General features: G+C 38.3%; 1 protein-coding gene across 3 annotated transcripts in view; it reads left to right on the plus strand.

Moving 5' to 3' along the window:
- Positions 1-15,059, plus strand: part of CACNB4 (calcium voltage-gated channel auxiliary subunit beta 4) — a 198,185-nt gene that overhangs the window by 149,481 nt on the left and 33,645 nt on the right. For all 3 annotated transcript variants that reach the window (XR_009631570.2, XM_060776651.2, XM_060776661.2), the window contains 5 exons: positions 1,318-1,448; positions 2,937-3,013; positions 5,408-5,427; positions 5,524-5,604; positions 8,871-8,929. Coding sequence is in view for 2 of the 3 variants with exons in the window: in XM_060776651.2 (XP_060632634.1) it covers positions 1,318-1,448; positions 2,937-3,013; positions 5,408-5,427; positions 5,524-5,604; positions 8,871-8,929 (368 nt within the window). In the remaining variant the exon portion in view is untranslated. The remainder of the gene's footprint in view (positions 1-1,317; positions 1,449-2,936; positions 3,014-5,407; positions 5,428-5,523; positions 5,605-8,870; positions 8,930-15,059) is intronic.

Consider the following 15,059-nt stretch of genomic DNA (forward strand, 5'->3'; position numbering starts at 1 on the left):
GCATGGCTCCTCCTCCCTCCTCCTTAGCTCTTGAAGCTGCCGCCTTGGGTCATTCGTTGCTATTGCTGTAGTGCTGCTTTTGTCTCTCATGCAAGGAAGGTGCCTCCTCCAGCCTACACCATCCTCCTTTGTGCTTATTACTGTAAGCCAGGCATCAGCAGCAATGCCCCAAGGTGCCAGTGGCAGCTCCAAGAGCCGAAGAGAAGGGAGGAGGAGAGGGTAAGAGGTGCGAAAGAGGAAGAGGAGAGGGGTTTGAGGCACCTTCCATGCATGAGAGACAAAGGAGTGCAGCAGCAATAGAAGCAATCAAGGACCCAAGATCCTTGACAAACCATACCATTGCCAAAAATGATGGGAAGAGGAATTCTCTCCCCCCTCTCCCCATTACCACCAGTTAAAGAAGAAGTGAGCGAAGAAGTGAGAGGGTGGGGCCAGCGGACGGAAAGAGGGAATGTTTTTAAGGAGATTTTATTTATAGAAAGAAAAAATGCTAAATTTCAGGGGATGACCCAAACATTACAAAACTTGGTAGGGTAAGAGTGGTAAATGTACCTTCCATGTGTGACAATTTTCACCCCTCTAGCCCTAAAACTGAGGGGAAGGGAGCTTGGGAAGTCCACCCATGTTGGCCAATGGTCCAATTTTTTTTGTTCTCTCAGATTTGAAACAAAAAAGCTCATTTGGAAAGGTACCCGTTTTCAGGAGAGGCACTCAAAAATGAAAAAGGGGCCTTATGAATGAAATAAACAGAAAAGGATAGTGATTCTATACTAATGCCCAAGGCTATAAGGAACTCATCCAAGATCTTGGAATCGAGAAGAGGAAATAGTACCTTCCAAGCAGAAGAGTAGTACCTTGACATGGATGAGAACTTCATTATGATTTAGAGTTGGCATCATGCAAAATTCTCACTGTATTTGATAATCTAATGTATCAGTGAATCTTTGCTCTTGGACTATAGGATTACTGTTAAATTTAGAGATATACAATCACACTTCAAGCAATTTCTTCTATTCAGCACCCCAAAAACTACTCCATATTCACTCCTGGCCCTTTCCTGATATCATTAGTGGATGGTGTATTTGAAGTAGAAGTGGGGTGCCCATGGCTCTTCAGATGTCAGAGCTTCCACCATTCCTAAGCACTAGTAATTCCTTGCCTCTGATTTAAAGTGTTGTAAGATTTATCTAGAGAACAGATAAATGGCTTTTATGAATTAACGGTATTTGTGGAAAGAGCCATCAGTAGAAGGCACATGCATAGTGAATGGGAGGAAGTGAGATTGAAAGATTCAAATTAATGACCTCTGTGTTACAGAAATATAACAATGACTGGTGGATAGGAAGATTAGTTAAAGAAGGCTGTGAGATTGGCTTCATCCCAAGCCCACTGAGGTTGGAGAACATTCGGATTCAACAGGAGCAGAAGAGAGGGCGTTTCCATGGCGGGTAAGATTGGATGTTTGTAACAGTTGTTGGCATGGCTTCTAAATTATTAGTGTCCTTCACCTTGAAAATTAGTTGCTTGTAACACATTGTTCTCAAAATGTGGCTTTTGTTTTTTTCTGACCCATCAGAACATTTGTGAACACTGTGATGAGGCAATTAAAAAACTGTTTCAATACCATATCAATAGGAGAATAGGGTCTAGATCAAAGGAAGCACCACCCTGGATGGCCTTTGTAGCCGCTTCCAGCTCTGTGATTCTGTGATCACACAGGAATTAGTGAATCATATATATAGTTATTAGACATCGTTGACTGCAACTTTTCAAAGCCCTAGTCAGTATATCAATGGCAAAGACCACTGGGAGCTGCAGTCCAGCAACTTCAAGAAAGCCACATGATTTCAAACCCTGTAGACATATGGAAAATAATATGTGTGTCAACCTTATTCTCTGTAGTCACTATTTATATCACTGTATCCATGCAGAGAGTGATTTTGCAAAGAAAATCTTTATTTGCAGAGACTTTCCACATGGTCTTGGTTTTCCAGCATTTTGAATGTGTTGAATATACTTCACAGTCAAAGCAAATTATCCACATTTTTTCTTACTGGATTGCATGGGTTGGTTGTACAACAATAAAATAGTGTAGGAAGGAAATATTTAGTGGTTTTGGATAGTACCTTAGGTGGAAGTAATACTAAAATCTTCACTTGCCCACTGATCAGAAGCCACTGGCAATCTCCAGTCTTGTCTACAGAACTAAAATGGATATAAGTTGGGCAATAGCATTGGAGCTGGTTTAAAATAAATGGATTTTTTTTAAAAACTTCAAGTTCTGTTGAACAATCTTTTCACACAGAGTCATAGTTGGAGTGAAGGCATGGAAAGAAACATTTGGAAAAGTCTAGAGCCAGAAAGCCAGTCATTTGAGTTATAACAAAATAGAGTTGTTTGTTGGCTGTACAGAGAAGTGTCCATGTCTGAATAACTAGAAGCAAACAGAATTGTGACCTATCTTACCAATCATACCTTACCTGTCATTGGATCACCTATGGAACCATAGTGAAGCACTTTGAAGAATAGAAGAGAGGAAACTCTGTCTTTTCATGTCTTGCAGTTATATTATAATTCAGGCATGGACAAACTTTGGCCCTCCAGGTGTTTTGGACATCAACTCCCACAATTTCTAACAGCTGTAAGCTGGCTGGGATTTCTAGGAATTTAATTCAAAACACCTGGAGGGCTGAAGTTTGCCCTTGCCTGTTATAGTTAGTGTACTAAATAGTTTTGGGAATTCCCCCATAGTCTGTCCAAGTTACTGTCCATTAGGCATTTTTATCAAGTTTGATATTTTACCCTTAAGGAATAGATAGAGTTTTTAGATGTTTGTGGTTGTTCGATCAAAATTTTGGAACATTGCTGAAGGTATGTTGGGTTTGATCCTAATTCCTCCAAGTCTCTAAATGTCATGGGGATTCTTTACGTCATAGGAAATCAAGTGGGAATTCGTCTTCAAGCCTTGGAGAAATGGTGTCTGGTACATTTCGAGCTACTCCTACTTCCACTGGTAAGTTGTCCTCTGCCTTAAAATAAATTGTTTCCATTCTTAAAGAAATTTTAATTGTGAGGTAGGGCACAACTCCACTGCACTCTCTTGGTTATAAAGTTCCAATTAGGGTAGTGGGACTTGTGTTAAATTCTTGTGAAAAGACAGAAGCTCAAAATGGCTAAGAGTGTTGTTTTGTGTGTATCTCATAACACTTTAGCCCAGCTTTCCTAATATATTCATTTTCAAACTAGGCATGTTAAACATATGAACATGGGAGAAACAAAAACTGAATAGTCATCTAGACCACTGCTTCTTAAACTGTGAGTTCTAACACCAAACAGGACCCTCTTAGCTCAATGTTGGGGTCCCTAAAACTTTGGAAACAGTAAAAGCTTTTTGAATGTCACGTGGCTGTTTAACAAATTGCTGTTTTTAATAACGTGACTGTACATTTGCCCGAATCTGTAGTGCAACTCTTACAGTGACTCTGCAGAAGATACTTCAGCTGTACTTCATAAAACAGAAAATTATCCTGTTTAGAAAGCCCTGCCAATGCTGGTTTGTTATCAATAAATGTTGTGTTTTTATACCTACTGTATACACCTATATATCTGAGGTCACATAAAAAATTATTGGGCTGAAAGAGGTCATGAGCAGAAAAGTTTAAGAAGCTGTGATCTAGACATAAGGCTTGAAATGATAAATTCTTCAAAGTTTAGACTTGAACCTTTGTATACAGACTAAATTAGAGTTGCTACTGTTATGGTGACTTAAGGGGACCTGATCACAGAGATTTCTTGGCACGGTGTTTAGAGGAGATTTCTCTTTACCTCACTCTGGGGATGAAAGAGTTTGGCTTGTCTAAGATCACTCAATGGCTTTCTATGGTTGGTGGGGATTTACATTCTGGTCTCCAAAGATGTAATCTGGTGCTGAAACCAAATATTTAAGATCTTTTGCTGTGTTTTTAGCTATGAAACAGGTTCAAGCTTGTGATTCTTCCAAATTGCGGCCAATTTTTTCAGAGAGGTTTTAACAGCTGAATAGCATTCTGATAAAGTACATTTGTTGTCCCTCTGGAAATAGCCAAATCACTTGAATGTAGCTAGTGCAAATTGAGAACCATTTCTTTTCAGTTTGGTTTTGATTTTTTTTTTTTAAAAAAAGAAGAGATAATTTCCTTATATTCAGAATAAAAGGCCCATAAAATTTAAAATATTTGAAAATAGATGGAAGAAAACCTACCAGTTTTTTCAGTGCTATAAGGAAGTCAGATTTCTCTATGAATACATGGAATTTTATCACGGCTATATCTAAGGGACTCAGTCTTGTGGAAGGGCAGTGAATTATGTGGATCTTCTCTATTGAAATCTGGTTCTGTGGATTAGTGCACTCCATTCTACCTCACTGGACCATTTTGATCCTAATCACACGGAATGTGTCCACAGAGAAGCAGCTGCCATTTGGCTGTGAGAAAATTCAGAGAGCAGCATAGTTGAGGTTCTATATTGGGCACCCTCAAACTGCAGCCCTCCAGCTGTTTGGGCCTCCAAGTCCCAGAATTTATGACCATTATATAAGCTGTTTGAGGATGCTTGTTCTAAATGGATGGAGATTTGTTGTGATTTGTGTGTAAAAGGTGAGATCTTGAGTATGCTATCAATTGAGAGCATTAGAACTGCACCTCTCCTTCAGGAGAACTCAGAGATGTTCAGGTTCAATTTTTGTTTTTTACTGGCTGCACCTACACTGCAGAATGAATGCAGTTTGGCTCTACTTTAACTGCCATGCCTCAGTGTTATGGAATCATGGCAGTTGTAGTTTTGTAAGGTATTTTACCTTTTTTGCCATGGAGTGCTTGTACCTAACCAAATTACAACTCCTCTGATTCCATAGTACTGACCCATGGCAGTTAAAGTGGCATCAAACTACATTAATTCTACAGTGTAGACACAAATTTCGTTTTCAAATTATTTTGTCTGTGATTAGGTTAAGCATTGCATATTTATTAATCAATCAACCTCTGAGGATGCCTGCTATAGATGCAGGTTAAACGTCAGAAGATAATGCTTCAAGAATACAGCCATACAGCCCAAAAACCTACAACAACCCAGTGATTCCGGCCATGAAAGCCTTCAACAATACATGTATGTATATCCTGCCCCATCTCCCCATGGAGACTCAGAGCGGCTTACAACATAAAAGACAAACATTCAGTGTCAGAAAAAAAACAATAAACTAAACAATACAGATAAATAGTATAAAACATTCAGTCATGTAAAAAATCACAATAAAAGACCAATAAAACATATTTCACATCAATAAAAAGAGTTAAAAACTATATTTAGTGTGTGCTTGTGTGATTACTGTATGATTAAATAAAGTAATATTTAATCATTTTAATTTTTTCAGCAAAGCAGAAACAGAAAGTGGTAAGTAGACCAACTCCATTCTCTACTTTCCTAGAAATTAAATAGTGCGACTGTTCAAGAGTAGGCACTTATTGAGCATGCCGTCCTCTCTTTCAGACAGAGCATGTGCCTCCCTATGATGTAGTACCATCCATGCGGCCTGTTGTGCTGGTTGGCCCCTCATTAAAAGGTTATGAGGTAAGCAATCCTGTTAGTAAAGAAAAGAGACTTCTACTCTTCTTCTAAAATATTTGAAGCAGATTCTAACCCTTTTGTGATTTGATTATGGCAGCTTGCATTTGCCTTAAGCACTTACCAGACAATGTGTTCATTTTTGGGAGTATTTCTACTTACAGGCAAAGAATCCAACATCCATCCAATGCCTAACGGATGTTGATGGATTGAACTGCTATGTTGTGATTGAAGTCTTAAATTGAAATCTGACAATTAGTGTTACACAGAATAGACCAACTGAATCAATGGAGCTGAATTACGAAAGTGCTGAATTAACAATTTACGATTGGTTCAGCGGGTCTCAGAACTGAATTGGATTTAGCTTCCCTCCCCTTTCCTTTTTAAAAAAATAAGACAACTCTTTGAGAAGTTGAGCACATACACACTGGACAGAAGAAACACTATCCCTTCAAAAGATTTTTCCTTCCCTTTCAAAGGAATACATTTATAATATGACAATGTATTAGAGAGAAGGGAATAGTCTCTCCCTAATTTGTCCTTTAATTATTATCCAGAGGTGATTAGTTGGGTGCAGAAAGCAACATGAGCAATGGGGAGAGTATTTACTAGCTTTACGGCAAAGCCATGAGCAGAAAGAGCAGTATCATTGAACAACATTGTAAGCCATGAAAGCGATGTGCAACTGAGCAGCAGGGAAAGCTTTGGATTCCCTACAAATGAATCAGTAATCATAACAGATTTGTAGTGCTATAAACTCATTTTCCTTGAAAACCCCTAAATTAAACAGAACATGGTATAATGCAAACTGATTTAGCTAAATGATAATGAATCATTTTTGATCCACATGTAAAGGCCAAAAGCATGTTGGCAGTGTTTGCTGAAAACAGGAACTATTGAAATGCGAGTTGACTGTCATCAGTGGGTCAAAGCATAGCTCCTTTGAAAACTAAATGTATCTGTGCCTTTCTCTCCACACAAATAAATATAAATACACACAGTTCTCAGTATCAACAAGAAAGCAGGGAAATTACCATGAAAGAAAGAAAGAAAAAAAACAGAAAGAAGATGGGGATTGAATATGAATGTCTTATAGGCCTCTGATACAGTAGGAAATGGTGAAGGTATTTGTAACTAGAATGGTACCAGTGGGGCTGGTGTCATCCCAAATTCACATTGGCATATCTAATGGGTGCAGTGAGGGAGAGGAAAGGAAAGTATTTGTTGTAGGGCATTGGCAGGCATGGAAGAGATGTGTTCATTGAAATTGCCACCCTTCCCACAAAGCCAGGCTTGTGTTTGGTTTCAGAAGGCTACTGGCAGGCAAATATCCACTGAACCTTCCAGGAAAGTGTATACAAGGCACAGTGATCAGGCAAGGAATTCACCCTATCTTCATTTACCCCCTGTATATGTCACTTTCTGCATTCACTTAACAAAGGAAATACGGAATGACACTCTTACGTTTTGCTCATAGCCTCTAGTTCTGCCTGAAGGGAAATATGGAGGTCAAGAATTAAAACACACATCTCCATAAGTGTCTACTGTCTTTCTAAGAAAAGAAAAAAAACATTTATGGAAGGTTTAAGCAGAGGGAAAAAGGAGTCTTTCTTACAGGTTACACTTTCCCCCTATTGGTGACAACTCTTGCCATGCCAAATATTTTTCAAAAGTTTTTGCTGAATTGTAGCATAGTTAACCCCCCCCCCCCCCCCAGCATGTATTCTTGAACTCACATCCTTTATCCCAGGATGATATTTTATGGTGTTGGATCAGGGCTGATCATATCTGTTAATCCCCTCTCTGCTTTTCCAATATCTCTTCCTTGATCCATATTATTAGCAATATCATATAGAGACCTTTCTTATCCACAAAGCTGATATTTCCAAATAAACCAGAGGACTCAGAGAAAGGGATTAAACATCTTGCTGAGAAGTATCAGATTTGCAATGTTGGCAAATGAATACTGGCATTCTCATTATCCTCTCTGCAAAATTATTTTCGTTAAGAGATTAACATCTGTCTTTTAAATACCACTTGGTTTCTGTGGGTTTATTTTAAGACTTTGCACCTTTTAAAACCTCTCACTTGATTTTTTAAAAGTCAGTTTGGGGAATGAGGCAAATCCAGAATAATGAGAGAAAAGAATGGATGTGTGTTGCTGTGAATGCACAAGCAGACAGTTCGTCAGGGTGCGAATGGCAGGAAAGTTGAACACAAGAGGTGTAGAGTTGATGTGCTCAGTCATTTGCTAAGGTTTGTTTCTGTAATTTGTCAGTAGACCTGTAGAAGAAATGCGTGACAAGAAACTTTGCTTTTACTTTTAAAAAGCCCTGATTTTATGCATTGTAATATGTAAAATTATACTTGTGCCTTTAATATCATATTGGGAGTATTGTCTCAAAACAAAATACAGTAATTTTATTTTCTAAAATAAGGATAAAACCTTGTTTTGGATTTGTAGCTTAGCCTGTTTTATAGGGCTGATGGGAAGATAAAAAGTTATCCCTGTGTAGACTGTAATGATACAAAGACACAATAACAGGCTTCATTTCCAGAAAATTTGTACACATAAGTAACAAACCTTTTTCTGGTTTGATTAAATTCAATTCTACACTGCACCTCAGTATAGAACTTCATGGGCGGTGCAAAAATATTCAGCAAATGGAGCTTTGAGAAAGCTAAATTAAGAAATCTAAAGCATTCCAGTGAGAGCTGATGCTGTGTGTTTGTCAAAATCCCAGAAAAGTGTAAGTACATCTTTTAAAAAGAGCGAGAGCAAGCGCCTTCAAATGATGATTTATACAGCCTAGTGATGTGAGGTGTAAAATAAATAATTTTCCCCCATCTCCAGCCTGCAGTTTAAACATGAATGAAACTAAGGGAGGGGGTGGGGGTGCAATCCTTCCTGCTTCTATTAAGTTTTCTAACAGGCACTGGAGTGGGACAGGAATGGGACTGAGTCTTGCAAAAACAGTTTGGCAAGTACTTTGAGCATTCTTGTATAAAGGAGGTAAGTGGAGCATGTGACATTTAGTGGCCTTCTGTCTGAAAGTGTTGAACTGAGTCAGAAAACATAGAAATGTGGGTTGCAATGCATTGTATCCGCCTCCGTAGCTAGAGAGAATATCTTAATTGATAAATGCACCTTGGTTGAAATGTAAAAGGCATTGAGTGTTCACAATGCCCCTACTTTCCACTTCTTTTCTTACCTTGGGCTTCTTTCTTTCTGTTATCAATCTTCTTTCCTCCATCTTCCGCATCCCTGCAAGGTGACAGACATGATGCAGAAAGCCCTGTTTGACTTCCTGAAGCACAGGTTTGATGGGAGGTGAGGAATAAGCTTCTTTTTCATGTCACACACACATACCCTGCCCCATTTTTCTTGCTGCTTTAAATGATTCTGCTCTGGCACGTACGTCTGAATGAATTGCAGTGTTTACTCAATGGTGTTGTACAGGTAGATAGCAGATAAATCAGGATCTGCTGGTAAATCTGGGCATCATTTGCAGTAGATTGCCAAGGGCTCCCAGCTCCCAGTTATCCAATAATGTCAAGAATATAAAAGGCTTAGGTCACTGGAAGATAATGGGAATTTGTAGAAAAATCAACAGGAAAATATTTATTTAGAAAGACTTGCGAATTTCATTCATGTAATGATCATAAATTCCTGGGCTCAGGAATAATGATAATGATAATGATATAGATCTCTGCCTGGGATTTTGGAGAGCATCTTGCAATAATGTCAAATCTGACCTGGATCAGGGTGTGGATTGTATTCTTTGATTGTACATTTTGACAGAATCAGTCAGGATTGCCAAGATTAGGATTGCTGGGAATCAGAGTTTAACAATACCCGAAGACCATATAATTCACACACCAGGACATTATGGATGATTAGACTTGATAAATGTAGCATCCTGTCTAAGAAACTGGTGTTTCTGTCCTGTCACCTCTCTGGCAATCCACAAGTTTAATATTGCTTTGAACTACCAGTCAGTTCCTTTCACACTGTTCATAGTATTTTAAATCATGCAAAATGGTGTTCAAAACAGATACTATTATTAGGCTTCCTGAAAATAGAGGTCGTAGGAATAATGGCCTAATGGGAGAATGCTGTGTAGAATAGAGTTGTCCAGCCCAAGAAAATATGAGAGTATAGAACAGAAGTATAAGAAAGCAAGGGTATCGCATAGAATCATAGAATCAAAGAGTTGGAAGAGACCTCATGGGCCATCCAGTCCAACCCCCTGCCAAGAAGCAGGAATATTGCATTCAAATCACCCCTGACAGATGGCCATCCAGCCTCTGCTTAAAAGCTTCCAAAGAAGGAGCCTCCACCACACTCCGGGGCAGAGAGTTCCACTGCTGAACGGCTCTCACAGTCAGGAAGTTCTTCCTAATGCACATAACAATAAGTCTATTGGCTGAAATGCTAGCTGTTTGCATGGCCTGATATTTGTTCCCTTCTTAACCAATGATCACACTTTCATTTAAAATGGAGGATTCAAAAATGTGGATGAGTGGAAATTGATTTTTGGTTATGAACTCTTTATCCACGGCATGACCTCTTTATCCATGGATTTGGGATCCATAGTTTCACTTACATTCCAAAAATGTTTTTCCCTAGAATGGTTTCTGGGCCAGATCGCTAGATCCTCCAGTGTGTGTTGTATTGTATTTTATGAACCAAGTATAATTTAAATATAGGTTCCATTATTACCTATGGTTTCAGGTATCTACAAGTGGTTTTAGAATGTATCTCTTGGGGGTCATATTGCATTAGGTTGCTGCTTATGTGGTTGCACATGTTGTTAATGTGGTTGCACTCTGGGAAATCTAGAGAGAGCTACTTCATTTCTTTCCCCTTATTGCAACTACAGCTGCATTGGATACTGCTTGGTCACTTCCCACCTTTGTTTCCACCCCTAGTTAGTAAATGGCCACAGTAGAAATCCCTGGGGCCTTATTGGTAGCTAGTGTTGCACTCCAAGGCTGAGAACCATCTCTGTAGTTAACACATACTCCAGTCCAAGGTAAATCTGAGGTCATGAGTACCAACACACCTGCAGCTATCACTGAACTGTGGTAACCAGGATACCAAATGCACATTCCTACTTCATCTATTAATGTTTGTGGCTCTTACTCATATTTCAGACACAGAAATGGTGGGACTCATACTTAAAATTGGGATATCACTTCGTAATTCTAGGAAAAAGGAGTATTAATTCCTACATTTACTTCAAAAGACACGGGAAAGCATACAACTTCAAACATTGATATCAAACTGTTTATTGTTGCATTACTTTCAGCCAAGACATTCTTGTTGTATTTAATGTGGTTATAAAACTGGATGTGAAACTCAAAATGAATCTAATTGCAATCTGGCACTTGAGAATCTGTCGGGAATAGAGAAAATTCAAACAGTGTGCAGAATATAATGCTGAGCGCAGCCAATATGTGTTCAGTAGTGAGGAATTAAACTGTAGTTTGGAGAAGACAGTGCCCAGAAAATAACAAGTGACCTTGATTTGCTTCAAAATACTGTATATCCAAGCACTGAATATTCAGCCAGCCAAGCATGCAGAAAACACATATCTTGCCCTGAAGACAGAAGCTGTAAAGTTGATGTGTGCTCATCGGAAACCATTTTAGAAGGGGCTTATCTTATATATAATCATAGCAAATGTATACTTCTCTGTGTCACCACAGCTGTACCATCACACACAAGAGGGACATTGGTGAAACTCTGGCATTTGAAGACATTAAAAATAAATACTGTTAAGGGAATTCAGAAGTATCTCAATGTGAACTGAACCTACTCAGTGAGCAAAAATGCCAAGTAAGGGAGATGGAATGGAGTGTTCAGGAAGAGGGCATGAATGGTAACTTGATTGCTACCCTGAACAGAAAGCATTCCTTTTATTGCCCCATCCAAGTACTTATATGCTCTCTCATCCTCTTTTCGGAGGCAATAACATCAGAGTGGCAGAGTTTATGGAGAGAAATTTCAGAATCTTAAAAATATCTTAACAAAAGTGGTATGGGGTGGGGATGGAGGACTATATATAATTGTTAACATTATGCAGTAATAAGGATCACTTGACAATGTATGCGAAGTCCTTTGAGCACTCTGGATGGTTGGTTTATATCAATGTGTAGAATAATGAAGAGGGGTGAAGAGCATGCTGGCTGATGGTGAAGTTGATAACAGTAGTAGATACATGAGAGTGTAGACAGCCTAAAATGCAGGGATGGTTCGGTGATGTGTAAGATTTAGAAACCATTGCTTTTTAAAATATAAATTTTAGTTATTGTTAAAGTGAAAGGTGAAAAGGTTTCTTCTGTTTGAGGCTACTCACTTGTGACAGAAGTCTGGTGTAGATAGCTGGATAGTTGTCAATAAATCCCTTGCTGCTGAAAGCAAATAAACCATTACAGACTTAATTGGTTTACTCTTTGACCTCTCAGTTCCTATATGAGGATTCAAAAATCAGCTCTGGCATGTAATTTATTAACATTCTGTTGGTTCTTGTTTGCTTATACTTACGCCTGAATGGGCCAACAGGTATGTAGGAACTGTAGATCATTGCTCAGAGAGCCCGGCTGAGAGTAATGTGGCCTGTTGATCCATGGAGACAAAAGCAGAACTTAGGAAATATCCAATCACTGGCTGAGATCACTGAAGGCAGGAGACAACAGATCTGGAAACGATTCTCTAGGAATGCTTCTCTCCAAAGTGATGCAGATGTAACAGTTCTTCAAGAAATGGACATGCCACAAGAGACAACTATGACAATCTTAACTGTCTTCAACTGACCAGGAAGAAGATTTCAGAGAAAGCTGAATCTGAGGAGAAAGCCCTATCATTTGCAGCATGCCAGAGGAAAAACATCAGTCTCAAAATCAAGGAATCCACTGTGATAGTTGAGGGAATAAATTCAATCTGATATCCTTTCAGTCTATCTAAGGCCAGATGGAAAACTTCAAAATATATCCTCTTTCTAATTCTAGGAGAACTAGAGTTAAAGAAAGTGTCATCTATGTATGAGTTCTAGTTATGATTCATCTTTGCATTCCCAAATATATAAGAAAAGAAGGATTTATATTCTGGAAAGCTATTTTTTTCTCTACAGAATGGTTGAAGGAATACACTGGAGTCCAACAGTTCTAACTGTGAAATGTCTTCCTGGTGCAAAAATGTTAACACCACATTAGCTGTTAATGACATCTTGAGCCCTGCTGTGCAACAATCAAAGCTTTCTATAACAGTTAGCAGTAGCTTCGTACTGTGAATTGATGCCCTTTAGGAAGTTTAGACTATTTTTTAAAAGTTTGTGAACATTGCTGCTATTTGCAGATAATTGTTGCAGATCATTATTTTAATAATAGAACAGTATGCATATAAAGTTTTTTGCCAAATTCTGCTACTGGTAAGGCTGTATCCTTAAGGGAAGATACCCAAAACACTGCCAGACACCTACACAGAAAGAGAGTTGAAATGTTCCATTTGTCTTCAGCTTCACAAAATAGCTTGAACAGGAAAGTTTATTTTTGAGCTTCAAAAGCTGTTGTAATTCATCCTGACTTGCAGGAAAATCACAGTCGACACACCCCAACAGGTGGCCATCCATCCTTTGCAATAATAATAATAATAATAATAATAATAATAATAATAATAGGAGCAATACAGGGCCACCCAGTCCAACTTGCTTCTGCCTTGCATGAAAATCATAGTCAAAGCGGCGCCTGGGAAGCCTCATAGACCGTGCTGTCGGCATCATAAGGGAGGCCTCGTGCTTCTTAGGCAGGGGGGAGCAGAAGGAGGGGTGAACCCCACCCCTGAGCCCTTGACTGTGCTTTGTAGAGCCCGAAGGGCTTCGCAGAGCACAGTTTGAGAAAGACTGGGTTAAATAAATCCTCTAGTTGGGTCTGATCAAGAAAATATCACCTTGAACTAATTGGTTGAGTCTTTGGGAGTATAGTCAATAGCTTCTTGCTTCCTCTCTGGGGTCAATATGTCACTTGGATTTCCTTCCTTGGGATGTTCACCTGGCACTACGGCTGACTTTTTGACATTAAGCTATTTGCCAGGCCTATTAATAAGAAGTAACAAGTTTTCCAGGTATATGCTGCTTTTATACATATTGCTAATTTTATCCATAGGATTTTTATTGTGTTAACTCCTTATCATTTTCTTGATAATTGTAAGCCATCTTTAAGACTTTGACTTTGGATTATAGGGAGAAGGTCCTATGTACTTGCCATTTGCTCTTATATCTCTTTTAAATTGCATGGCAACTTTCTAATGTGGGAAACACTTGTAAAAGGTGCAAATTAAATTAAGTTGCTCTCAGAATGTGATATTAAAAGCTCCCTGGAGACAATTCTACTGGTAGATAGATCTAGAAGTTTCACTAAACCCTGCCCTGTTAATTTCATTCCTTCTAGTTACACAGATCTTTTGTTGGTACAATTGGTTCAGTGAAAAAATTTTTAGTGCTGCATGCATGAGTTGGATGACTTCGGGAAAAGCTTTCTGCTTTTATGCTTTCCTATCCCCTTTCTTAATATGCTGCTGAGAACAGGTCTCCTGCTGAGTTGCACAAAGCTAGCTTGTTCTTAACTTCAAGGCAAGTGTTGCAATTTAATATCATCTCTGGCTAATTAAAACAATAGAGAAAAATAATCCAGAATTTATAGTCCTCATGTTTTGAAATGGACCAGAATTTGTTTTCAACAATAATCCCCAGTTCAAATCTAGGGATATGCATCTTTTATTTAAATCAAAACTAAATTCAGCAACAGTCCAAGTTCACATGACTCTGTGGGAGGAAGATGGAGCAGATGAACCTGAGGGCTTGCTCAGGCTTTCTCCTGTCTAGGTATATAGTATAACGTTTTGGGTGAGCATTATTTTTTTAAAAATCAATTTTTATTGAAAAAAGTACATAGTTACATGGAAGATGGGGGAATATAATAAAGAAGATAGAAAAGTAGGAAAATAAGATAGAAAGAATAATAAAAAAAACATCCACACACAAAAATAAGATGAAAAAAGGAAAATCATAGTCCATTAAGTGTAAAAAATTAAAAAAGGAAAAAAGGAAAAAACCACGGCGACTTCCTTCTAATTCTGCTCGTTTTTCCACTTTATTGTCTATTCGCTCTTCCCAACAGATAATTATCCATTTCTTTATTTTTATTTTTTATTTAATTGTAATTGAATACAATTACATGTCCTTGTATTTCCTTTCTAAATGATCTTCAAATAGTGACCAATTTGTTTGTTTTACCAGATTGCCTGTATTTCTTTTTAATAGAAAAGTTAACATGTCCATGTCTCTAATTTCATTTATCTTTTTTATCCAATGATCTTTCTCTGGTGTTTCTTTCTGCTTCCATTGTTTTGCATAGATAATTCTAACGGCTGTTGTCATGTACATAAATAAAATGTCTTC

Source organism: Anolis sagrei, chromosome 1, assembly GCF_037176765.1.
Source record: "Anolis sagrei isolate rAnoSag1 chromosome 1, rAnoSag1.mat, whole genome shotgun sequence".
Taxonomy (NCBI): Eukaryota; Metazoa; Chordata; class Lepidosauria; order Squamata; family Dactyloidae; genus Anolis; species Anolis sagrei.